The sequence below is a fragment of the Aphelocoma coerulescens genome, chromosome 5 (assembly GCF_041296385.1).
Source record: "Aphelocoma coerulescens isolate FSJ_1873_10779 chromosome 5, UR_Acoe_1.0, whole genome shotgun sequence".
Taxonomy (NCBI): domain Eukaryota; kingdom Metazoa; phylum Chordata; class Aves; order Passeriformes; family Corvidae; genus Aphelocoma; species Aphelocoma coerulescens.
Window position 1 is genome coordinate 46,798,791 of NC_091019.1, and position 27,742 is coordinate 46,826,532.

Consider the following 27,742-nt stretch of genomic DNA (forward strand, 5'->3'; position numbering starts at 1 on the left):
GAAGTAATATCTCTAGAAATTAAAATTCTGACAAAATTTGGGTAATTAAATAAAACAATTGTAATTTTTTTATTGCTTTTTCATTTTATTATGGTAAATCTGAGAAGTTTAAAAGCCATCATAGTGTGGAATTTTTAAAATCTTTGATACTTTTTTTTGAAACAAACCTGAAGTTTTGAACCTGCGGTTGTGCTCCCTGAAGTATTCTGGCCATTCATTCTCTTTTCCCACAATGGGACAGTTCTGCTAGGGTTTGAGGCTCATTGATGAGAAGCTGTGCAAACCCTTCTGAAACTTTCAGAGGGCTGACGCAGGAATTTGCTGTGCATTCAGGCTGGCATTTGTACCCATCTATTTAGGGAGACTGTATTTAGGTTTACTTGTGTTCTGGTGTGAAAAAAGATCATCGTGATTTATGATACAGAACTGCAATCTGTTTGTTTTATCCATCCTTTAGGTGTTAGTATAGGTTATCTTTGCCTGCAGACTGCTGTTACATGAGTTCCCTGGAGCTCCTTTCACTTATGTCATGTACTTAATTCTTCTTTGGTCCAACAGCATGAATGATGTTTGGTGGATCAGCATAAATTTCATATTACTAATTCCAAAGCAATTGTACCCATTTTATGAAGGAGAGTCTTCGATTATAAATATTGTAATGAAGTACAGAGCAATTTGAGGATAGCGATAGTTATTCAGAGGAGCAGTGAGATTCCACAGAGATGAACAGGACCATTGCAAAAAGCAGATACATGCTATTTTGTTGTATTTTCTCATCTTCTTCCCATTGTAATGTGGCTAAATGTAGAACACATGATAGCTACAAACACAGAGAATCCATGCCAGCATTCCTTTTTGTTTGTTCCTGAGGTGCTCCCACATACATACACATACTGTCTGCTTTGTTTTATTGCTATTTTCTTTATAGTCTGACAAGGCTGTGTCACTAGCATTGTCCACCAATTTGTAAAATAATATTTTGAATCTTGAAGATGTGTATTATCCTCAGGAGAAATTTTTTTTTTTTTTTTTTGCATATGAAAGCCAGTGTTCTTATAAAAAATGGCTGTTTTCACTATTGTATAATTTCTGATTAGTATATAATTTTATACTATGAAGGTAGCAAGGGTCTGGCACAGTTTGCCTAAAGAAATGGTGGCTGCCCCATCCCTGGAACTGTTCGAGGCCAGGTTGGATGGGGCTTGGAGCAACTTGGTCTCCTGGAAGGTGCCCTGCCCATGGCAGGGGAGGATGGAAATAGATGATCTCTATGATCTTTTCCAATCCAAATCATTCTATGATTCTGTGTACTATTTTTAAACTGACAACACTAAAGTTTCTACTGAACTGGCTGGTAGTTGCCCTTTAAAAAGTTCTTGAAATCCACAGTCTGTCTATAGCATAGGTATAGCACAGATATTGAAAGGATGTGACTCCTCATTACACTATTATGCATGGACATAAGCAGACCCATCAATAGAGTTGAGAAAGTAGGTAATTTTCAATGATCTTGTCAACTGTTGCTTATCAAGAAGGTTAACTAAAACCCTCTTCTCCTCTTTTAATGTAATTCAGAAAATATATGACAAAGTATCAATGAAATCATTCTAAGATTTTACCCAACTGCAGAGAAACCCCTTCCATTTGCAGTGCAGTTGGGTCCTCTTAAATAAAAAGGATAAAAGATGCCTAGAGGAATGAATGGGGAATATATTGGGAGAAGAAACAAGTCCAAACTTTGGTGTGACAAGAAGGAGAACTGTGTGAGATGAAAGGTTATCCAGGGTTAGTGTTCAGACTAGTCAGGAGAAAAAAAATTGCCTATGAGCTTTAAAGCCCATAGGAAACTGGGGCACAGCTAGTGCAAAAGATTAAGGCATTGGCTTCTGTGCAGCAGTGGCCAGGTGACAGTGTGATGTGCAGGGTATCCTGTTACACCCCAGGGCCCAAGGCGCTGCACTCCTGTGGGCCTTACCATTGAAGCTGTAGTGAGAGGCTCTAGGGACAGCTGCTGATCTCCATCACCTTTTGCTTTGGTGTATCCCAGCAACCAAAGCGCCCAAATAACCATTTTCTAAAGCACTCAGTTATTCCTTAAGGTTTTCAAGGAGCAAGCAGCATTCATAGAGTTTGATGAGACTTTCACCCTGGCCAGCTTTACCAGCTGACCACTGCTGCCTGGCTGCATCTGCCAAAATGACTGTTGGCTCTAGCTCCTTTCCAGCTAAGGCTTCTTGACTCTCTCTGCAGGCAGAGCTAAAAGGCAAGCAGTAGGAATGGAGAGGGGGTCCTATAGAACCTATAGGGGGTCCTATAAGATGTGGAGATGCAGAAATGAGGAAGGTGATCAACAGTTTGGTCTATCAGACTGGCTTGCTAGCCACCATGCTGCTTTGGTTTTAATTCCTTTTATCAGAAGTCTGCTGTATCTGCCTTCCAAGCCCAAACTCCCATGCCATATGCTGCCATTACTGTCCTCCATCTGCCTGAAGACACAGACAACAGCCATAATAGTTGGCCACAGACATCCATCACCCTTATTGCTTCTTCAGTTTGTATTTTACAAGATCAGCCTGTTGCAATTTAATTGTTTCTCCTAATCAACTAGTCAGATGGCTAAATTGTGTAGGAAGGAGAAAATATGGAGAGTTGGTGCTACAGTCACATTATTGCAAAAAGATAAGGCACATCTTGCTCTTACTTCCTTAAACAAAATGGCAGTTCTTTAAAATTTGATTTTTAAAGGCTATGTTATTTTGTGCTGAACATACAGTATCAAGCTAAATCCTTTTTCATAGCTGGGTCCTTTCTAGGGCTTTTTCCTGAATAGAAATGTCAGGGTTTGACCTACTATTTTCAGCAGCCTGCTGACAAAATAATGAATGAACACAAGAACTCTGTTCTTGCACTTGGGTAATATTTACTGAGTGTTGCTAAATCACAAACTGCTGTACAAAAGGAAGAAAAATTTTCCTTCTAGTATGTAAGCATAAACTGTATAGTCTAAATCACAACAGTACTGTATCTCTAAATTCCTTTGGCTTCTCCAGTTTATTCAGAAAAATTTTTCTTTGATCAAGGAATGGACATGTTAGGGCTATTTTTGTACTGGTCTTACCTCCCATACCCTGAGCTTCCTTTACTTCAGTGTTCCTAATGGTAGCTGCAATGATTTCTGAATAAAGAATTGTCCCTAAAGGTTGTCTTTGTCCATTCCTACAGGCCTAATGAAACATAGCTTCTTCCCATGGAAGCTAACATGAATAAGTGAGTGGCCGTAGAGACAAGGGAGGCTGAGTACTGGAATGCATCCTTATGCTAAGTTCTTTTGTGTTTCTCTCCCACTGATTTCAAAGTGTTTTAGAACCTACAGGACACTCATCTTCTAAGCACCTCTGGTATTACAGTAGGATTAAGATCTCAGCACAGTCCTAAGACAGGAGTTGCCTTTGATATATTGGTTGTCCTTTTACATCTCATAATATTTTTCCTAGAAAGTGCAGAGAAGATATCAGGAAGAAGTATGGAAACTGAAATTGTGACATTAACCTTCTCCTTACTCACTACTTCGTCCCTCACCTACTATGCAAAAATATCTGTACTGGAAGTACTCCAGCTTTCTTTGTGACATCCATTCCCAATAATCAAGTTTCCATTTTACATCAGAAGTTCTGTTTTAACTAACATAATACAAACTTGGCAAGGGGCTCAGCTGATATGACTTTGCCAAACAGCTTTAGAGTAAGCAAATTCTGCAACACAAAATAAATATGCAAATAGCCAAATTGTAATTTTTCTCAGCAGCCTATCTCGATTTGATAAAATTCTCATCTTTGTAGGGAAAGTCAGTCTTGATGTGAGGTGCTATTTCCAACAAGTTTCAGATGTAGCCTTTTGACCTATTTCGTAGTTAGTGCATCCTATGCATATGTAAAATATGAGCGTTTGAAATGTTCCTTGGTAGCAAAGTTAAGGTAATGTAAATTGCTAGGTAGTGGCTTAAGAATGAAAGGACATTTCAATTATTTGCTCTGTTCCTCTAACTTCTAGTTCCTGCAAAATTTTGTCAAGTCATTTGTCGTCATCTCTGCTTTCCAGCATGCAAATGGTACTGGTGGCCTCCTTTGTGAGCTGTTTCTTCAAACCACTATGTTCTCCTCTTCTCTTTTCCCATCTCTGTCTAATATTCCACTATTTCTTACCTATCAGTGCTCTATCTGTAGGCTACTAAATTATTTTGGGTAATTAGACTATTTTCATTAGAAATATAAGTTTCCTATACTGCAATGTTCATGTATTTTTAATGTTCTGCTTCCATTAAAAATCTTAGGAAACCTCTTTGATTCAGGATTAGGAATGCCTTCAGCTGGAGTCCAGCCACATCTAAAAAGCCACATTAAACTAACTTTAAAAAAAACCTGCCATTTTTAAAAAGTGAGCTTTGAAAAGCTAGGAATAAGCTGTTATTGAATCCAGGTACTGTTTTTATGTTTACAAATCCTTATATTTCCCTCTTTTTCTTTTTGCATTGGAGAGACCTATTAAACCTTGGCTCAAACCACTCACTTGTCTGGTAAAGAAGACTACTTTGGTTACAATATGCTGTTGATATTATACAGTTCATGGAATCTGTTTCATAGATTTCAAAAGGAACTTAGAACATAGGCCCTGGATGCATTAAATTTTATGAGAATTCTATTATATTAAAATTCTGTAAAGAAAACACTAAGAAAAGAAAATACAGTAGTATATAGTGCTTAGTCATATAATACGTTCGAACAAATATTTTTGGACCACTCTGAAACCCTAGAATATTCTTTATGATTAAGAGAAGAGAGTTTGCAAAAAAATATACTCTAGGCAAAACCAAGTTTAAATAGATTAATTTTGTCCAAAGCCTCTTCAGCCCTTGCACTTCTATATCTATTGCACTTGGGTTAATTGGATGGTGGCAAGTTGGTATTTGTGATCACCTTTCCTGTCAGACAGCAGTGTCCTTTTTTAATGCCATCTTCTTGACAAGTGCTCACTTTTCTGTGGGTTATGGGTCGAGACAGACAGCTCTGATTGCTGTTACTGAGTAATATATGCTGTGCCTTCAGCTCACTGACATCTCACAATTGTACCAATGCTTTTGATAAGGAAGCCTAATAGTTAAGGTACATAGTTTATTCCACATGGCCTGTAAGTATCAGATCTTTAATTCCATATTTTGTGTATGTATTGGGTTTGCATGGCAGGGTTTTGGAATGAGAGGGCTACATAGGTGTCTTCTGTGAGAAGCTGTCAGAAGCTTCCCCCATGTCTGACAGAGCCAATGGCAGCCAACTCCAAGACTAGGACCTGCTGCTGGACAAGGCCATCTGTGACAGTGGTATATCCTCTGTGATAATATAGTTTAAAAGGGGGAAAATGTTGCTGAGCAGGAGCAATAGCAGTGGGATAGAGCCCGTGGTAAAGTCCATAGTGAGGCAGGCAGTGGGGAGAGGATAGGGTTTGAGAGTAAAGTCCTGGAAGAAGGAAAAGAGTCAAGGGGGTGTTTTAAGATTTATTTCTCACTACCCTACTCTGATTTGATTTGTAATAAATTAACTACTTTCCCTAAGTTGGGACTGTTTTACCAGTGACAGTAACTCATGAGTGATCTCTCCCTCCCCTTATTTCAACTCATGAGCCATTTATTTATTCTCCATTTTATTTCTTCTCCTTGTCCAGATGAATTGGAGAAGTGGTAGAGAGGCTTTGGTGAGTGTCTGGTGTCCAGTGAGGTTCAAACCACTGGAGTGTGACTGCCGCTTTTAGCTTCTGCCAGCACAAGTTGTTGGCAGTGTTACCCAGTGGATTGAAACCCCAGAGGAGATGTTGTAAGATGGATGGGCATATTTTCTCCTGGAAGATCTCTGCTTTGGAGGAAGTTCCTTGTTTTTGTGCCCTACTAAAATCTGACTTGCTACTGCAGTCATTTCTTTATTGAGTGGATGTGACATTTTAGCAGCTGGTCATGTTTTTGTCTGAAGAGTGAGTTGCAGAGCAGCACTTAGAAGCAGAAAGGTAAAGACCTGCTTTAATCAGCCAACTTCTATAATGCTGGAGGAGTGCAGCAGTTTGAGCATACTTTGAGTTTAAAATGCAGCACAAAATATGCATTTGCTCAGTTCTCTAGAAAAACTGAAGCTTATGTCAACATTCAGAATGGTTCCTGTTTCTGCCCTAGTCCAGAATCATATCTACAAGGTATAATTTCACAAAACATTCCAGGATCTACTCTTTATATTTTCAGAAGGCACTGTCAGAATATTTAATCCTAATTATAGTTGAAGTTCACACCATCAGATAGGGCAGATTTTTATGATGCATATTTTAATCTGTGGAAACAAATTAGCAATCTGAATAATGTATTTGCTAGTGAACCAATAGACAGGTATCACCTTTTAAATTTGTTTTGCATTCTGTTTCCCTAGGAAATGCCCCTTTTCAGCATGCGGCTAATTTCTGTTTCTCTCCTTCCAGTATGATACCCCTAAATGAGTGGGGCTTAGCAGCCTCGTAGCTGGAGTTTCACCAGCTGTGTAATAACAATTGTTTTTTGCAAATTGTGTGGCCTAAACACACCTGCATGTGTTTCTTGAAATATTTTACTGCCTGTTAATTGACTGGCAGTGTATTGGTGCTATCCTCGGTAATGGGAAAACAGATTTAATTGGGCACCCCATCCTAGGCACTGAATGGCACGGAAGGAAGCCTCCCTTTTAAGACTGATGAATATCACTGATTACTAGACTTGGCAGGTGTCAGATATAAGAGCAACTAGATGTGCCACAGCATTCCCCAGATTTTGTGGAAATGGGTTTAGGGGGAGCTTAGTACAAGCTGGTAATGATGAAACTGGTAATCAGGATACTCTGCTTGATATTAATTAACTGCACTGCAACAACATCTGGAGGCCCCACTGGATACCAGGGCTCCATTGGGACAGATAACATACAAATATACAGTTTGATAAGCCTTTAGATAATGTAACTTCACATTATAAAAAGACAAACTCGAGAGAGAGAAATGAAAGTGGCTTTTTCAAGGTACAGCAGAGCAGCAGTAAAAGCAAAAATCTTTTCTTTCAACCGTGTACTCTATCTAACTAGTCTTGATTACCTTTGTGAGTTAAAATTTAAAGGTCTCAAACTGTACACAAAATATGTTAACTTCTGGTGCAAAATTAATTCCTAAGTGTAAGTCTCTGATATTATATATTAATGTTACCTAAACCACTTCAATGATATGTAAAGCTCTTGTCTGGTGCAGGGTATCTCGGCTGAAATAAACAAGCAGCTTCTACATTTCATATCTTTTCTTGGTGTACATATCTTGTGTGTGTTGTTGTACATAATGAGCCATTCCTGATCCTGGTAGAATTGTCACAGAATTGAGCTTCTTGTCCATTTTTTGGCTTGTCTTCAGGGTAGTTTTGTTTATAAATGAAACTTTTATTAGACAAAAGGCGAAGATTGGAAGAGGAAAAGACGCAGGGAGAGAAGGCAATTAGGCAAAATTAAAGCAAGAGAATGGCAAGTTCACATCCCACTTGTAGCTCTATTGCTGTAATATTGCAAAGGTGTTTGGTCAAAAACAATTCAAGAACAGGAGTAAGGTGTACTTTAGTAGCAGTATATTGCTGTGCTACAATTTCTTGTAGTATGGGCCATTAAAGAAGTATTATATTATTGTCTGTGTCCTACATAAACATTCAATGGGCAAAAAATGAAAGGCAGTTTGGAAAATTTGTTAAACTCTTAACAAAGAAACTGGTATAAATTTTACTTTAGCCAAATAATGTAATATGTCTCCAACCAATGAGTAGAGGTTGTCTTTCAATACAAGGAACACTTCCAGAGAGCACTCCTGAATTAGACTATTGATCATGGTGAATAAGCCTGAAATGTGAGCCCCCATGGTGAGATTGTGTAATTTTGTAAACTAAAATTAAAAATTTCTGGTGTCTCCACTTGAAAAAATGTATAAGTAAAGTGAAGGAGTTTCAGGACCATGGGGAAATTGAAATGAAGGATTGGAAATCCTGCTTTCAAGCAAAAAACTCAAGACAGCTGAGCGATTTTCTCTTACGCTCTATAAAACTGAGAAGAGAGTTTGCAGTCATGGAAAGATGAAGCTGGAACCTTAAGTCATCTGCTTTAGCATTTTTTTTGCTCTGAGGATAGGCTAAAGGCAGCAGCCTGGCCATGGCAGATGTTGATCCAAACTACCTTTCCTAAGCCTTCAACAGAAAAGATTGGATTCTCATTAGTCTTTCCTAATTTCATTGTTTCACCACTTCTTAAAATGAGCAAGGATAAGGAGAAACCTTCCAGAAAATTTTGCCTTGATCACAGACTTAGAAGTTATTTATGGCAGTATGATGCTAGATGGTGTTTCAATATAGGAAGTAACAATTAAAAGAAACAATAACAATCTGCTTTTCAGGAAGAGCTGAGCAAAAGGTTATATTCATATTGTTGTATTCAATGGCTCTTGATTCTTCCCATGAATTTGGTACTTCTTTTGCTTAAAATAATTGTCAAATGCTTTTATTATATATTTGTAGTTCTTTGAGTTATAAAGAAACAGAGCTGAAAAAACACTGCTTTATGAGTATATACACAGTTTCAAGTGTACTACTTTTTTGAACCTTTTAGATCTCCTCCTTTTCTTTTCATGATGGCCTGTAAACATCTGTGTACTGTGTTCAAGAATTTAAGTCAAAAGTCCACCATTAACTTATAATAGTGGTTTTCTGTCGGGGTCCCTCCCCCTGCCATGTAGCCCTGGGAGAGGGGCCCTGGGGGGCAGACACGGGGTTTCCCTGCCCCTGGTCAGCCTCGTTCCCCATTGGTTGGTTTGTGTTCCCCTGAGCGGGCAAAGGACCCTCGGGTCCCGGGATTGAGGAGTTCCTCAGCAGATCCCGGCCATGCAGCTGGAGAAATAAACATCTCTGAAACATCTACCAAGAATTGGTCCATAGATATTTCTTTCCCACGGCCCTCCTTGTTTGATACATCGTGTTACAGTATCCCCACTGTAACAGTTTTCCTTTTGTACACTGTTCCTTTTCATTGTAATTCTTGAATTCCACTTGCCTTTTTGACCATGTTCAACTCTAGGCCAATCTCATCAAAGAAGCAACTGCAATGAATCCAAGGCTTCTTTCCTCAGCTGCAAATCACAAATAAGTGCTGCTCTAAAATATATCCTGTAGTTTAAAAAAGAATCAATTCAGACAAGATATATGACCTCCTATAAAATTTTAGAGGCGAGTAGATTATAATAATTGTCCTTTTTAGCCCTATAAATTATGTATCTCTGAGAATTGCTTCTTTTAAAAACCATGCCCCCAAAGGGTAATAATTTCTATTTTTTTTATCCTCTGTGTGTGTGTGATTCTTTCTGATAAATAGGTTTGTAACTGGCACTGAGTAGATCTGGTTGAGCATCTTAAAGAAACAGTAACAAACAGTATATAACAAAAGATGACCTACTGCTTCTTTTAACAGGCCTTAAAAATCGAACAAAATTAGCTGACCTGTGTACTTCCTTTCCCCTTAACAACATTTTTTCTTGTTTCAAGATAACTGTAAAGTGTTGGCACCCTGAATAAAAACTTCTAAGTCAGGTGAACGTCAGTGCCTGTAATTTCTCTAAGAGCATTTGCTGTTTTTGTTGATTATTGTATTTGCTGGGGTGGCAATACTGATTCTTGAACGTGCTTCCCCTGCCATCACTGTTTGGAAAAAGGCAGACTTCATTCAGTAAATTCTCCCTTTACCCAGCTCCAGAGTTTTTAACATTTTGAATCCTGATTTCACACTTACCTCTCAGTGATATTAAAAACAGTACTAAATATGGCCAGAAAGAGTAGAACTAACTGCCTTATACTGTGCTGAATACAGGTTCTAATACCCCTTCTTAAATTCCCCTTCTTAAATCCATTGATACATGTATACCAGAAAGATCTGTCCAGCCATGCATTCAGTTCTAACTGCAGCCCAGAAAGGTCCTCTAAGGACAGTGCTGTTCTTTACCACCTTTCTAATCAGAAAAGGACTTTCTGTTTACATTGAAAATTCACATAAAGTGATTTGTAGTTGTAGTAATAAATGAGTGTCCTCTGTGGAATATGCATTTATACCTCGAGTTCTCATGGAGAACTCTCTACATTTAGCACTGTTGTGCAAAGCCCCCTGAACCACAGAAAGTGAGCGATCCTTCAGCAGGACTAACATCCAGAAGCAAGTCTGAGGCAAACAAAAATAAAAAAAACAACCAGGCAAACAAAACAAAAGGAAATCAAGAAAAGAAAGTGAAAGCAATTCCAAAGAGAGAGAAATAAAAGTTCAATCTCTTTTTAAAAAAACATAGACTGCAAGTGTGAGGAGCCTAAGCAGAAGCAAGCCATTCCAGGAAGAGCAGTTCTCAGGGTTATAAAAAACAACAATTTTCCTGAATTTAGAGGGTAGTGCAGATGAAGTGTATGTGTGTGGCATTTGTGGATGGGGAGGGAAAGTTTACTAAACCTTCCTACAGTGTGAAATGGCTTGTTGTATTACTGAAAGAGCTTGTATCCCTTTCAAATGAGAGAAACAAAATCAGCAGTGATCTGCAGGACGGAGTAACTAGGAGTATTGTCTGCCAGGTTTGGGCTGATGTCTAGCCATGCTGGAACCAGCCAGGGTGGGAGGAGGAGGCAGTCTGTGCAGTAGTCACTATTTAAAAAATTATTATCTAAAATGAGTGTGAGAAAATACAGGCTGGGATGGTAGTCAGATTTCAGGTATGTTTTATAAATGCTTCCTTTAATTTTATATTTTGCTTCAGAAAAATAAGCAAAACAACATAAAGATACTGGGATAACTCTGCTTCCACTTGCATCAGTAGGCATTCAGTTTCTTCAACAGAATTGCTATTGATTCACATTGATGCAGCTGAGAGTAGGATCTGTCCTAATACCTGGAGTTTTCACTCTTGGTTTTTGAAATGAAATGCTTTCTGCACACAGGGAACAGCTGTATACTTTTAGTGTGGACTGTTTGAATTTTAGATTAAGAAAAGGGTAAAGCCCTTTTAAGAGCACAGAGTGCATGTATGTTCATGTATGTGTACCCTCTAACACTCTACAATTGCTCATCTTACAAAATCACTGCCAACCCCATTTTACTTTCTTTCTACTTGGTCTGCTACAAAAAGACAGATGCCTTCAAAATGTAAAGGTATGGCAAGGAGAAAGGAAAGACCTGACAATTTGCACAGAGGACAGGCTCTACTTCTTTTTGAATGGAGGGAAACAAAAGATAAAACATACCTGCTAAAATTGTCAGACCTCAGACCTGTTCCTGAGGTCCCTTCAAAAGAAAGGAACAGGTTTTGAAGGAGTTGAAAGTAGAAGCTGAGAAAAGCTTAGGACCTGCTCCTCTCAGAATGTAGTTGCTCTCAGGGCTGAAAGGTTGGGATTAGCAGTATATCACCAATGTTTAAGTAAAATGTATCTGGATTTTCAGGGCTTGTAGAGCTTGGAAAGATAGGTACCTTTAACTCCTCTGTCATAGATGAAGAATCTGGTTTACAAAAAGGTAGAAGAAAAGGTGTCCAAAGTGAATCAGTGCTTCAGGGCAAGCATTAAATTGCCAATCTCCTGATCCAGGCTGTAAAGCAGCTCTTGTGTCATTTAATAATGTTCAAAATGTTTGGTAATTGTGCATATAACAAACTGTTTCCAGGAGTCCATGTAGAGTAGACAGGTGAAGGAGAAGCCTTGTGCAATTTATTTTTTTTTCAGTACTTTGCACATTTTTTGTTCTCATAATTTATCTGCAACCATTCCATTATGTGATCATAACTATATTTCTAAAGTCTTAGAGTCACAATGGCAGGAATTTATCTCCAGAAGGACTGTAAGCAATGAAATGGTAATGTGGCTTTTGAGGGCAGAAATTTTATGGGACGAATCAGCTCAAGACAAATTTTTGAAAAACTTTAAAAAATCTTTTAGGCACAGTAACCTTAAAGAAAGAAGAGGAAAAGTAAAACAGATTGAATGGTGAGTTGACTTCATTATTTATAAATAAAATGGTTCTCAGTTTTCCAAGATGTAGTGCCAGCACTTGATGTCACTTGGAGATTTCAAAAACATTAATTAATGGTTGCCTTTTCATGGAAAGTTTTTGGGGCAGCCAGTGAATACCAATATAGAGAGGAAAAAATTTGCACTGTCTGTTAAAATTCTCTTGAGCCCTTCTGGACCATGTAACTTGTTTGCTCTGTGTGGCTCTGTCTTCACCTTTTTCCTTACTGTATAGTTAGGATTTTTTTTTTTCCATAGCTACAAAATAAACTTTATAGGCAGTGGCTCAAAGGTAAATCTTTCTTTGTCACATATTTACTGGTCTAGTTAATACCTTTGCTTGGTTATGTGGAAAGAAAATCCAGCAGCTGAATGTGTGGGGAAAGGAATGAAAGGTCATGTCCATCATGGAGTGTTAAACCTTAATGGTAAAGCTTGTATTGCAGATTTAGCAGGAAGGTAGGTCTTGGTAAAAGCTGTTTTTAATGAAGCGCTGTAGTGCAGGAAACTGGAATTGAAGCGATATTGAAAATAAATTGAGGATCTGTCCCCTGTGTCCATGGTCACTGTTCTTTGCTGTAGGATTTTCTCTGTGCTTTGCTTTACTTTATTTTTTTCTTCTGCCAGGAATGTGTAAACTAATTTTTTTGTAGTGTCTGGTGCCCTGGAGATATAAAATATCATGAATAACCTGTATCTTGGGGTCTGTGTGTGCCGTTTGGTTTCAGTAGCCCTACTTTTGACATATTGTGTTGTATTGTGTTTTATCCTGGTAATTGGAGCAAAACCATTTTCATTACAAGTTCCTACTCAATTCAAATAAGAGTCTCAGAAGTTGTGCTTCTACAAAACTTGGGTTAAAGAGTAACAGGGAGCTCTGCCCAAGAGTCATCTGAAGAGACCTGGAATAGGCCATCCATCAGGCCCATGGGGTTTTTTTTAGACAAATGTTTGCATTTCTTAATTACAACTAAATGTTACACTGCTTTTAGAAGGGCTGTCTTTTCTGACTCTGGGAGGGGATGGCTCTTGGGATGGAGAAGGCACCAGTTTGCTCATTTCCCTCTTCTCTCCATCAGACTAAAGGCCACTGGCGTTTTTCAGTCCTCTTCTTCCAGAATCTTATCTATTTCCCAGTTTGCCCTCTTATCACTAGCCTTTTAAATAGGTCTTTTCCTTCAAGCCCTGGGAAAAGAAATGGTGAAAGGTACTATCTCCTTTTCATCTAAGGAGAAATCAAAAACATTTTCTCCTTCTTCAGAGATTAATTGAACTTCCCACCATCCTTTTCCCTACTTGCAAATTTTTACCTTTGCCTTATTGAGCCTGTAGGCTTAAAGGTATGCAGCTTTCACTCTGCTGAATACCTCTTAATCCCTTCCTCTTCTGTGGTGGTGGTGAGCTGATCCATTAGAAGAGGTGCAGCTCTTCATCTTACCTGCTCATGCTATGCCTTCACCAAGGTGGATTCTTCTTAGAGCAGCCACAGTTTGCCAAAGAAGCTTGATGTATTGATGGCAATTAAAAAGCAATATGAGAGGTCAAGGAAGTTGATTGTAAAGCCACACTTCGCAAAACCACAATGTCAGTAGCCAGGTTACCTGGTCACTATATATTTTTGGAGTCTTTGAGGAAAAATTAATCACGTGCTCTTTGCTAATTGCTGTGCAGGTAAAGATAATTATATGGTTGCCAGCAAAAGATTCATTGAAACAGTGTTAGGAGATCACTTACTTCATATGTCAAAGAAGTGGTAAAGCTCTGCCAGCAATGCTTTTACCTGAAATAAATTTTGTTAACTGAAACTTCACTTATTTTTGGACTAGCATAAGAGAAGAAACATTAGTTGTTTTCAAATGGCATCTGAGTTCATGTATCTGCTGGGAGCAGCAATCCACTTACCTCATGTTCCAGTGAAAAGAGAAAGATGTTATTGATATCTTGATGAAAAGTCCCTCCAAAGAATAACAGTATGAATGTACATGAAACTTGCTATCCAGCATACATTGAGCACAGACAAAAATTTACTGTTGTAATGAGAGAAAAACCAAGATGCTTACTGGTTTAGTGCTAAACTTCCTGTAGTTGAACCACTGTTCATGACCACTTCAGCTACAGGACTGTCTGCTTTCTTTCCTAAAACAATATTTTAGTCTGATACCAGGAGACTTGGTGTTAGGGAGAAAATATCAGAGAAAAGAAGTGTATTGAGGATACAAGGAACTTGTGATGAGTATTTTGGTATGAGTAAGCTTTAAAATATAAGGTAAAGCAAGAATCAGAAAGGCCTCCTGAGAAATTGAAACATAGCAAAATTTTAAGAAAAAAAGGTCTTTTGATATCAGGAGACAGGATTAAATCCAGGAGAGGGATCCAAGGTGGACATCGAGTACAAGAGGAGAGGTTTCTTTCTCATTGCTGGTTTTGCTAATGTGAATGTAGTAAAGTTAGGGTAACAGCCCTGAAGGATGGAGTCCTCTGCCCACTAAGCAGATATGTAACATAGTGACAGGAACAGAATTGTCCCATGACCCTTTATTATACCTCAGGTTTTTTTCAAAGAAGATATATTTGCATAGACAATGGCCATCTACTCTCTGTTGTTGTTTCTTCCTTGATTTTTCTTTTAAGACTGTCAGCAAAGCTTCACATATTTTATGGTATGGATGGCTAGAAAATGTCTTGATTTCCTATATGATACATATTAGTTCTGCCTGTCTGTACCAGTTTTGGATCTCTGCAGTACACGTAATATGCCTTCATAATTGTTGACACCAGCATACTGTGCCTCTCCTTGCTGAATGTTTGAAGATGCATTCCTCTTAATTGTACAGTGATAAGAATTTTTGTCACTGGTTAAATCAGTAGTATTAAATGCATATATCTAATCTGAATATACTCTGGGAGTGTATTTTACAACCTGAGTCATTACTTGGAACTGCTTGAGGAGAGCTGCTGAGGGAAGTGTTGTGGCTACTACAACAGGCTTTGCCTGCTCTTCCCTTTCAGTCAGTGACTGGTGGAAAATTTTAGGAAGACACTATGGAGGACTGCTTTATTGGTAAGGCACTGCTTGGTGTGTGATGCAGAAGAATAAGATGGGCTGTTCCTGTCTTTTAGGTATTTTAGCAATTAGCTTCCCTCAGGTTGTCAAAGTCAGCTAATTACGTTCCTGCTCCCTTTGAGTTCCATTCATCTTACAACTGCATTCTTCCTTCTGGATCCCACAGTTGTTTGTTTTGGGGTGAGGACTGTTTGTTTCCCAAGAAGAATAACAGAATAGAACAGGTATATAGGAGATATATGAGATACAGCCAGTCTGTGGCTCCATTTTATATAACAAGTGACTTGTAATAATCAGTAGAGATGTTGCTCAAATAACTCTTTATCCACATCTCCTGATTTTTGTTGCCTGGTTTCTCACCTGTCTTCTGTGATGTTTTACGGGAACAAATGAGTCACTGTCCTCAGGTGAATGCTGTAAAGAAGAGTGTGAAAGACAGCGTTTGCATTGAAGCAGAACCAATGAAATGTGTCCTGAGAAAGCTCAAAATGATGCTTCTGTGTATTCTTCAGTGCCATCTACTGGCAAAATTACCCACTAGAGATTTATAGGCCAAGAACATTCTCCTAAGTGACAGCAATTTAAAAACATTTGTTTCTTTTCTTCTTTTAGGAGCAAGGCAAGATTGGTGTAGTCTTCAATATTGGCACAGTGGACATCTCTATTAAAGAGGAAAGCACACCTGTAAATGATGGCAAATACCATGTAGTACGCTTTACCAGGAATGGTGGCAATGCAACACTTCAGGTTGACAGCTGGCCAGTGAATGAACACTACCCCACAGGTACAGATATTTTTCGTTTTGTTTTTCTCTTTCAGTGTATCTGTACCTATAAACTAATGTTTAATAACAACTGGTTACTATATAAATCTTTGTTGCTTCATCTTGATAATAAATTCACCAGCCTGGTGACGCATTTTCTGTCTCTTGGAAAACAAACTAGTGGTCCTTTACACTGGAAGAATAAGCATACCAACTGTGTGGTATGATGTACATAGATCATGCTTTTTCAGAGGTCTCTCAGTGAATCCTGGTTCTACACAGAGTTACAAAGTCATTCAATGACAAACTTGGTTTTGCTACTTGTGATATTTTCTAAATATTTAAGGTAGAAAAGTTTTGAACAGACTTGATGAAAAGGAGTGGTGGCTCTAGCTACACCCCAGATACTGTCTATATGAATATATAGCAGAAATGTAAGGAATGTGAAAGATTAAGCCAGTATTTGAGCAGACCTTATGCTTGCCTCGTAATTTTTTTATCATATGGAATTCACTTTCTCCCTTAGGTTTACAGATACAGGGGTTAACACACCATCTAACCAAAACTGACAACTCCTAGTTGACTTTATGTCCAAATGCAGTGGAACAATTCAGTATCTTTGGAAATTATCACCCTAAATCCATCAGAAATAGTGAACAACTGGCTCTTGATACACTATCACATATTTTATCCCATCACTGGTAAATCACAACCTTGTGATACTTTATGTCACCATGCTAAAAGATCAAACTTACTCCAAGTGAAAAACAGATTGCTGTATGTGATGCTGACAGTGCATTAGATAGCTGAGGTATGATAATGTGTATGGTTATAAAAGGAAGAACGAGCACAAGAAAAGAACTCCAGTGTTAACGACATTCCTCTTATTCATATGTTGCCTAAGATCAAGCTATGATCTTCTTGGTGTTCAATATTTAGTCTAAGCAACATTCAACATTTATTTCTAGGTTGTACAGTAGTAACTCAGGACAGAAGGAGAAATTCTTGCTAGTTGTGTAGGAATTTTTCCAAAGAAGCTTAAATTATAGGAAATATCCTAACTTGAGGTTATATGCCAATTTATGTGACATTATACTAATAAATTACTCCAAGGGGATGAGTTCATCTCTTCTAGTGCACAGGAAAATTTTTAAATGTGAGTCATCTATGCTGTGTTGCTCTCTACCACATATGTCCCTTTGTCAGTGTTTTGGTGAGATACATGCAAAATGATACATTTCCATTATTAACCTTATTTCTGTGAAAAAATTCTTTTTGAAGAATGTCATGACAGATATGCTGAGTTAGATTCTAGCTCTGCTATCCATTGGTTTGAGAGGAAAGTGGGCTAGGAAGGTCCAACTGAGGATCTTTCTTCTGCTCCTTTCATCAATTATTTTGTAAAATACCTCCAATCCAGTTGGCAGCCAATTACAGTCACTACAAACCCTATGAATAAATTTTCTTCTTCCATTGCTTGCTGTAGTAAGTCTCTGGTGTAAAGAAACAAAATATTCAGCTCAATGCTTTAGAGATTTTTTTTTTTTAAGGGAAAATAAATCACACTCAGACTACCTCAGTACCCTGGGCTTCTGCCTTGGCTAAAGATATTTCTGTGTTTTCATTAGAAGATGTATGGTTTTATAGAATCAGCATTAATCTTATGTTCTGGGCTAGTATTGAGTGTATGCAGTTGTACCCTAAGAAAAAAGGACACCTTTATCTTCCAGACACCTTTTCCTTTCCATGCATGTATTTCAATTTCTCTCTGTTTGTAGATGATGAATTTTTCAGCCTGTCCCTGTGAAAATAAGGCTTATGGGACCATACTTTGCATGTGCAGGTTTTTTCCTTATTTCCTTATTTCCTACTTCTTTCAAACCAGTATTTTAGCAAAATTAAAAACAAATAGGGCAAAAATAAAAAAAACCTAAAGATATTATATTGCTATGGGAAAAAAACCCAAACAAACCAACAAACAAAAAAAACCAAAGGAGAAGGGCAATGTTCCAGCCTTCCCAGAGAAAAGGATTGTGGCTTGATCTCAATTCATGTTAAATACCAGAATATCCATATAATAGAGTGGCATTATGAATGCCTAGGATTCAGAAAAGATTCAATGAATCAATAATTACAGGAAACCAATACTTATTAGTCTCATCTTCTGGGAAGTCAATGGTTTAAAAAAAAAGACTAAACAGGGGCTTTTGAAATTAATGATTTGTTGCCTTTCACAAATCAAACTTGCACTATTGTTTTTTGAACTGACTGCAAAACCAAACCTGTGTTCAGCAGAAATTCAGGTCTGTACAGCCTTTGTGTTTGGATGGACCCAGGTTAATCCAGTGTTCTTCAACTGGAACCTGCTGAAAATTTAAATTCATATCAAACTTGTGTGAGAGTAGCTAAGTAATCCCCTGTGTTTCACGTAGGATCGTGTAAATTCTGGAAACACAGTTATTCATAGTGTTTAAAAAACATTGTATTTGTAGCCCAGGCATGCTTGGGCACACTGTACTGTCTGTAAAATGAACAATTTAATGTGTACTTGGTTTTCAACACAGTGCTGCAGCTTAATGTTTACAAATTTTATAAACTATCAAATGTATCTTCTTTGTCATCACACATGGTACAATCTCAGTCAGGGCTGCATTCTGAATGGCATTTCCATGCTCCTCTCTGAGTTTTATTACTTGTGGAAGGATTATACATTAGACTTATAATTACTTGCTCAATGGAAAGTACAAATAAGAGTTGGATATTCATTAAATGAGCAAAGTGAGAGAATACTGGCTTTCCTCAAAATACAGTCTTTAGTTAAATTGAAATTAACTGAAACTAGCCCAAAAAGACCAAAAGGCTCCAAAGCTGTATTTTTACAACTTCAAATAAAAGACAAGAAAAATAGAATAGCAACAAACTTACATTTCAGGCACTGACATTTTGGGTTTTATAGCATCCAATTGCATTTCAGTCACCTGCAACACAAGCTTTACACTTTCTTGTTAGGAAAAGGGTTAGAGAAAAATGGTAAAGGAGGGAATTGATTTGGAGCTAAGGTTGGCTTTGTGACTGAAATAATCCAAAACACTAGGCATGATCTCTCATCTTTAGTACCATTCCAAAGTGCCAGTTTCTCTTAATGGACAGAAAGACTGAACAGTGGCCCAGTATAGGTATCTGAGACAAAGCTCCTGAGAACTGGGAGATGTCAAATAGTAGCATTAGTACAAAGGCTGCTATCTGCAGTTCAGCTGTTGTGGTTCAGCCAAAACCATTGAGATGCTTGTGATTTATTTACATTAGTTTTGCCCTTTGTCCTCTCTCTCAAGAGCACAATAAGAAGATGGACTTTTTCCATAGGCTGTACAGATAGCCAATTTCTTCATGCTTGATTCATTAAGTTGATAGAATGTTTTGCATTCAAGGTATAAACCTTTTGCTGTAGTCTAAAGCAGTTTTCTATGACTGCCTCCCTTCTGTTGTCTCACATGCATCCATCCTTTTGTGTACGTCCCAGAAAACAGGTTGGGCTTGGTCATTGTTATTTTCCTGCTTTTATGTTCTTGGTGAGACCCTTCTCTATATCTAAACAAATATTTTAATGATGAAATTGGAGTAATTTTGGACCCAGGCTTCAGGAAGAGGAAGTATCTGACATATTTTTGTTTCAATTAAAATGAAACCCATCAAATTTGAGAGTGTTTACAGAAATTTTCAGAACAGTTAAAAATAAATCTTCTGTCTTTACACAGAACTGGGATACCTCAGTCTCTAAGTTTTCATTAGTTCTTAGGCAGGAGGATATTTTTTATTCTGTTCACTGTCTTTTCCTTGCAAAGAAATACTTTTTCTGTTGCCAGATTTGTAGTGTACATCAAAACAAGCCTGATATTCCTGTTCATTCATCCAGGCACTGACTACATTTTCTGCAGTAGAAAAAAAAAACAAACAAAAAAACCAAAAACAAAATTAGGTGAAGAGGAGCTGTAAAGTAAGAGTATCCATGACACAAAAATAAAGTATAATTGAAGTAATGTTTTAAAGGAGAAGATTAAGGGCAGGAAGGCAAAAGGTAGGAAGGAGCTGTCATTTAAAGAAATGCATGATTCTTTTATCCTGTAGCCTGGATTTTTTAATGCATTTTAGAAATAAGAAACAAGACAGCATTAAACTGGATTCTTATCAGGATTCATTATTTCATCCATACAGTACATATTTTATATTTTTCCCCTTTATCATTCTCAAGTGATCTCTCAGTCTTCTTGGAAGTAGTCTTTGCCCGTTCAAATTACATTATTCTGCAGGTTTTTTGCTACTGGATAGAAGAAAAAAAAATATTTCATCCTCTATGCCCCTACTTCATTTGCTCTCTGAAGTACATTTCTAAGGGGAAGTTGTATTTCTGAAAAAGCTGGACAGTTATCTCTTGGCAGCAGAACTGACTGCTCTGGCAGGTAGTGTGGCCAGATAATTGTATACTTAAAAACAAACAGTTGATTCTGAGACCCTGCTATCTGTGCTGGGATTTTCTTTCAGTCGTTCCAGTTCCAAGGATTGCATGCCCCTGAACTGTTGGGCATATCTTCTTTTATCAATTTCATTTCAAAGCAATGCAGTTTGAACTACATCTTTGTTAGTCTATGTGAGACAAAGTCTTTGTCTATAATAATAAACTTTCTAGAAACAGGTCAAAGTGATAGTTGTTTAGATTCTCCTACCTGTCTAAAATGTGAAAGTCATCAACATTGCCTTGCTAAAATGTATTTCTTCATCTGCTTGGTGGAAAGATCTGAAATAGCTCTTCTCTTCTCTTCTCTTCTCTTCTCTTCTCTTCTCTTCTCTTCTCTTCTCTTCTCTTCTCTTCTCTTCTCTTCTCTTCTCTTCTCTTCTCTTCTCTTCTCTTCTCTTCTCTTCTCTTCTCTTCTCTTCTCTTCTCTTCTCTTCTCTTCTCTTCTCTTCTCTTCTCTTCTTCATTCTTTTTGGTTTTATTTAGTTCTTATCGGCAACATTTTCTTTCTCTTCCTCTGTGATTTCCCAACTGTGAGATAAATAGCCTTGTATCTTACAAGCTAAATACAATTACTGCTATCAAAACTGGAGTCTTTCTCTCCCTGTAAATGTCTCTTGGAAGCTGATAAGCTGTTGAAAGCAAACTGCGGGCCTCTGCCTAATCCTGAGATTAAACATAACCACCCAGAAGACAGCAAGAGATAATTGAGGAGGGGGGGTTGGGGGAGGCAGGCAGGAGAGGAAGAGAGGAGGAGAAAGTGAGATCCTCTCCTGAGATATTAAGAGGACATACAGAAGGCTCAAGGTTATTTGTAAAGGGATTACACAAAACACACAAGAGCTTGTTATGATGAGGAATTTCCTCATATAATGCAGTGGTTGTTGTAGTTGTTAAAGACAAAATTTAGCAAGGATTTGTTTGATGGAAAGCATACAGGGGAGCTCCCACCCCTGTCTGCTGATTTTTATATATTATCCCCATCTTGTCCTTGAAACAGGAGGTCTCAAGATTGTATCTAGATTCTTTGTGCATTCTATGGTTCATCTCACTGGCTTTATGCTGAACATGGGGAGGCAGTAGATTTCCCAAGACTAAAGCGGGGGACTGAGCTGACTTCTCTGTGATCTGTTTTGCAACCTAGGAAATAAGAGTGCCTTAACTATGAAGAAATAGTGTGTGATATCTGTATTAGTCTTCAGTTATAAACAAGGCAGAATTACTGAGGATTAATAGTTTTTATGAGTCAGCCCAATACAATTGAAAAAAGCAGTCTTATTTCTGGATACATAAGTTCTTCTTTATAGGTTTTTTTTTAATCAGTGACATTATAGTTTTCTCCTTCTGTAATTTTTTTTGGTCTTGCGCTTCTGAAAGCTTGTCTGTTTTTAACTGTTATCAATGGGATATTACCTCTCCCAACTTTGCTTTATTTAATTTATAATGCATTAGACAAGAAAAGTAAGGTAAGTTTAGATGGTCTAATAGTAGCATCACTGGGGAAATTAGGAGAAGACTACATATCCTTTCCTCAACTGACATGTGCACTGATATCATAAATAATATGCCACATTGTGATTATTAGTTCTTGTGAGCTCAGTGATGCAAAGTCTAACACTGTTCAGGAAATTAACAAGGAAAACTCAAAAGCAGAACTAACTGAGACGTCTGAGTCATTGCAACAAGTCATTTCTTTCTAAGTTTGTACTTATCCCTGCACAGTACCTCTACATGGCTCATATTGTACCACTTCAGTGATTTACAAATGTTTGGTAATGGAGCCTTATTAGAGAAAATCACTAGTTCTCTGTGCTTTTCAGAGCCTGGGTCCTCCTCCCCCAAATTCGCTTTGTGTCTTGCAGAATGATTTTGACATGTCATTTCCTCTTCTTTCCCCACCCTTCAACCTCCCGCAAAAACTTTGGTTTCTGCCTTCTTGTGCCCCTGTAGCAATCTCTTCCTTCCCTCAGACAAGGCTCCTTCTCACTTCTGAAACGTTGCTTCTGAAACCAAGATCATAGTAAGAAGTTTGGCTGAATCCAGTTGTTTTCATGAAGAGGCAGATGGATCTTGTGCTGAACCACATGGAATAATTATTAAGATGTGTTGCTTGATCTGCAAGCTGAAGGGATTTTTTCTTGGTGCTACCAGATCCCACTGTGGTCTTAATATTTTTCTATCCAAATGCCCTTGTGAGTGGGCAATGAATAAGGAACAAGAGAACTGATTTTTGATTAGCCCTGTAGGCTGAATATAGGCACCAGGGTTCTTGTTATATAATTTTTTGTGGATTTTGACTTTTCATATTGTACTCATTTTGTGGGACTTAAATGAGCTCTCAGATGCTTCCTATCAGCATGAATTGGAGACAGCATATAAAGTGCCTTTGACAGATTTACTGCATTTCATAATAAGCCTAAAACATATAAAAAGACAGGGTTAATAAAACAGAATTGGAGAAGCACATTTTGAAGGCAGTTCTGTGACATATGTTGAAAGATCTGCCAAGAGGGATGATTAAAGCATGACAAGTTGATGAAATCAAGAGTTGATTGTAGCTTGTCACTGCAGGGCTGTAGCATCTATAATATATTTATAGGATTGCAAAACTGATAAATATGGCTACCTGATATGAGCACTCAAGTTTTGGTCCCCTGCATCCCCTGACATATAAACCTCCACACATGAAGTCATCAACAAACAAACATACTTTGGAGTTTGTGCAAAAACACTCATGTTAATGCATGTGTTTCCATACTGGGTGATGGGATAGGATCTGACGTGATATAAAAGTTACATAAATGTTGCCACTACACTTAGAGTTTAACTTCCGTGTACTTTCTGTTTTGCTTTCCCACTAAAAAAATGAAGCTGTAGTTTATTTCCAGTTTGCCCCATCCTCAAAGAGCTTCATAGAAGTGCTGTAGGGATTTTCTGTCTTCTAAATTCTGTTTTTGACAACAGAAGAGAGAAAAGATAGAAAACCAAAAAAAAAGAAAAAAGTGGTTGTATTGCGGCTTCCAGTATCCATTGCTCCTGTTTTGTTTCTTGAAACTGATCTGGTCTCTTGTAACACACTGCACTCAGTCTGACTGAGCTGTAGTTTAAACTTCACCAAGTACCTCAAGGCCACACAAGTGGCAGTCTATCAAGCACTGGAATTTCTGTCAGCTTGGCATTAAGAAAGAGGGAAATGCATGGATCTGTATGAAGACATGTAAGGTAACAAAGCAAAACAAACAGGACAATATGATTTAACAGCAATAGAGTTGAAAGAAGGAGTTTACCTAAGGAAGGAAGTAGACACAGAAAAGTATCTTCCTGCAAGTAGCCATGACCATCTAATTCCCACCCAAGATCCCACGGATAGTCTTTGAGATGTGTGAAAACAGAGAGGAATAAGAAACATTCTTCTGTAGCAGTTTTTATTACTGCTACATAACAATCACATAAAAGGTTGTTCTAACATGCAAATACCTGTCACAGAGGCAATACTAGTTTTAATTTACCCAAAATAATTTATCTTGTTTATAGCCTAGATAAAGAAAATACTACCAGAAAGTACTAACAATTTGAGGAAAAGTTTTTGTTGGTGATGTCCCAAAGAACAGAGATATGTATAATCTTGCTGTTAGCTGAATTAGTGTAGTAACACTCTTACATCTTCCTGAATCAGACTAGATGACCAATATGTCAAATCTACAGATGAATACCAAATACATCAGAAGAAAATTCACTTTAATGGTCAAAATGACACTTCCTTCCAATGGTCCTGGATTTGGGGTTCTCTTAAGCCTGATTGTTCATCCAATCAAACTTTTTGAGTCTGAGACTTGTCAAGTGGCTGATGCTCCAGAGAATTACAGTAACCCACCATGACAACAACAGAAATATGCCCCAAAAGATGTCCTTGTAAAAAATTGCCCTACTATTGCATTTGGTTTGTGATCTGAAATACGACGTCAAATAAGCTGTATGTTTTTGTATCATATCTACAGTAATTACATTTGTATTTCTCAGCTGGAAAGCAAATGATTCCTTTTTTTCCCCTCATTAATTTATTCAGGAAGAAGTGCTTGTGTGGAAATACTCCCACTCCTTCTGCAGCTGAAGAAGTTACTCTGCTGCATTGTGACCCCATTGCTCAGCCAAATTTATACCATAACAAACCAAAACAGAGGTAGTTTAGTGGCATCTGTAATTTCTCTTTATTTCTCTGATTCTTTTTCCATTGATGATATTGATCCTCAGATCTCAGTTCTTTTGTCTTAGCTTAGTTCTGTTGACTAGGGTTCTTTGTAAAATAAATTCTTGCAATACAGAGTGAATGCCTAGGAAAAGTTGTATTAACCTTTGACAATGGTAGTACAGCATATACTGAAACTCACGAAGAGATGAGCTTTATGATTCCCCAGTCCTAGTTTTGCTCTGTGTCAGAACGATCACTTAAAATATGCCAGAATTTAGGATCCATAGGGCACTGATGCATCTTTCTGCCTAGTTGTTGTCACCTGGTATGTGACGTAAGAACCCTGGACTGAGGAATATCCCTAAGTATTGGTATTGCATTCATATACTTACCACAGGCCTTTGAGTCCCAGTCCCTGAGATGCCATGGTGCAAAACAGATATAATCCATGTGTTTTTCCCTGTCTTTCTTTGACATCCAGCTATCTTCTGTGAATAGTAGTTACATACTAAGAGATATAGGTATATCCTGGTAGCTTGATCATCCTAACAATCCCATGCCAAAGTATACAGCTGTTCACACAAGCATGTATATCCTGACTGAATCCTGAGATACCTTGAGCTATTCTCATCTGTTTATGTCCACTGCTCCATGATTGTATGAGAGTCCAGGTACCAAGCATAAACATTATCAGCAATGATTTCTGGTAAATTTCTCCTTCGCTGGCATAAGGTTAATTAGAATCTTAGAAGGGCTTGGGTTGGAAGGGACCTTTAAGATCATCTAGTTCCAAACTTTGTGCCATGGGCAGGGACACCTTCCACTAGACCACGTTGCTCAAAGCCCATCCAACCAATTGCTGTTGCTCAGTCATTTGATGGTACATAAAATGTAGTGCAGAGAAGGATGGATTTATATTTCTCAAGTGGAGACTCAATTTCTCAGGTGGAGACTAAATAGAATCCTGCTGCATAGCACAGTGCAGTGAGTTCCCAGACATTAATATATTTCTGTTTCTCTCCTGGGTTAGTTCTGTTTCAGTTTTCCTGGTCAAACAGAGTCATTATGTTTTATTTCTTCTCTCTCTCTCTGACTCTCCTTCTGTCTCTGTCTCTGTCTCTGTCTCTCTCTCATAAACACACATGTGTGCACAGTAAGAATGAGCAAACAAACATCTGTCCTGAGGGATCACAGGCTTGAACAACAACTTTGTGCTTTTCTGATCACATTGCCTGCAGAAAGAACAGTGCCAGCTGTAATCCCAGGTTGACATGCTGACATGCAGTGACAGAAGGGGTTTATGCATCCACATCAGCCTTCTCCCTGCTTGCTAAAGGCACTGGAAAGCACAAAGTCATTAAAATCCAATGCTACAGACTGAAGCAGAGCAACTGTGTGAAAGGATGGTCATAAATGAAAGGGGCCAGTCTTGAAACTGGGAGTCAGAAGTTCATGAATCCCAGCCTTGTTTTTAGAGATGCCTTTCTTTGTGATCTTGGGTAATGCTTTTACCACTCTGCAGCTCAGTTTTCTGATCAGTAAACTGAGGATAAAGCTCCAATTTACCTTATCTTCACTGACTTAAATAGAAAATATTCTACAATTCACTGAACATGAAAGTCTTTCTGGGTCAATTAATTTTTATCTTTGCTACTTATTGAGTACCTGGTGCCCTTGGTCATGGCACAAGTTTGTGAACAGCAGCTGTCTTCAAGAAGACTTACTGCGTTACTACAGAATCCTAGAATCCTCTTTTCCTTTCTCTAAACTGATGCAAACAGAAGGATTGATTTCATGATTTGTAGCAATTAAAAATGGAAAAGGCCTGTTTGCTTTCATTTATTCCATTCTGTAATAAACTGATATTCCCCACCACTTTTTCAAGTAAAATTTTAAATAATTCAAGAATTTCCCTGAGGATACTGTAGCACTGTCTAATATGCAGTCTTGATAGGAAGTGCTTCTTAATAAATTTCTCCTTTCATCAGTTTCTTACTTGCTCTTAATTATTTCCTAGCACTCACCCTAGAGAACTTACCCCTTCCACAGAGATTTTGCTGTTCTGTTATTTGTAGCTGGTTAGCTTTGCAGTCCTCATCAGTGACATTTGACTAAGGGCCTTATAGGCGTTACTCTCATTAGTGTTACTGACTGAGCAGCTTCCCTACAGTCAGCACTGTATTAATGGGAAAGGACTGCACATGTTATCTCTATTTGTATATTTAACTCCCCATATTATCTCCCTAATAATATGTGCACAAGGAAACGGGATTCAGAAACATCTGAAGGTTTCTAGTGGAGCCAATCCAGCTCCATAGCTGCCAGCACCAAGGCAGAGACTGCAAGTCTGCTGGAACTGAGCTGCTCTTGTTTGCAGGGCTGTTGTAGAGAGCCACTGACCCTTCAAGAAGCAGGTATAAAGCCACAAGTTTTCGTACCTTAGATCAAGCACCCTACAAAGGCAACTGTGCTGTTTTCAGTCTCACATTGCTCCTGGAAGCAAAGTAGCTCCACTCATGTAGCTCCAATGCCTAACTCCGAACATGTAAATTAGATGCCGTGTTTTTCTGTCCTGATTTTGCCTAATGCACAAAACAGATAAACAACATCTAGATAAATGAGAGTTAATAGAATTTAAAGTGTCAATACAAGTAAAGTGCTTTTGGTGTTTGATTATTGCTGCTCGTTCCCACTGGGCACTATAAATCACATCCTGACCGTTCACAAGGGAATCAAAAGAAGTGGGATGTGGGGACAACAGCAGTGGATTTTTATTCCAATCTCCGATTTCTTCCTGCAAAATGGATTTTTATTTTCTTTTTTAAAATGGAAAGATCAATATGTAGTTTCAGTTTTTCTTTAATAGATGCTTCAGCCTTGGCTGCTTGACATGGGGCTCATTTTGGATCTGGTCAGTGAAAAACCACAGTAACTTACACATTCCTTACAAAACATTTCAAACACCTAGTAATGTAGACACCCAAATTGTTTCATATTTTTACAGAGTTTGAACTGGTAACTGCTTTCTCTGTAGTGTACACTAGTTCTGTTTTCCAGCATAGCTCAAATGAGAACTAAAGAACACAATATTTTTTTTTTCTTCTGCATGC

At 38.0% G+C, this 27,742-nt stretch overlaps 1 protein-coding gene across 19 annotated transcripts in view; it reads left to right on the forward strand.

The window, feature by feature from the left end:
* NRXN3 (neurexin 3) overlaps positions 1–27,742 on the forward strand; it is a 982,949-nt gene that overhangs the window by 832,858 nt on the left and 122,349 nt on the right. For all 19 annotated transcript variants that reach the window (XM_069017992.1, XM_069017994.1, XM_069017995.1 and 16 more), the window contains one exon: positions 15,783–15,954. In XM_069017992.1, coding sequence (XP_068874093.1) covers positions 15,783–15,954 — 172 coding nt within the window. The remainder of the gene's footprint in view (positions 1–15,782; positions 15,955–27,742) is intronic.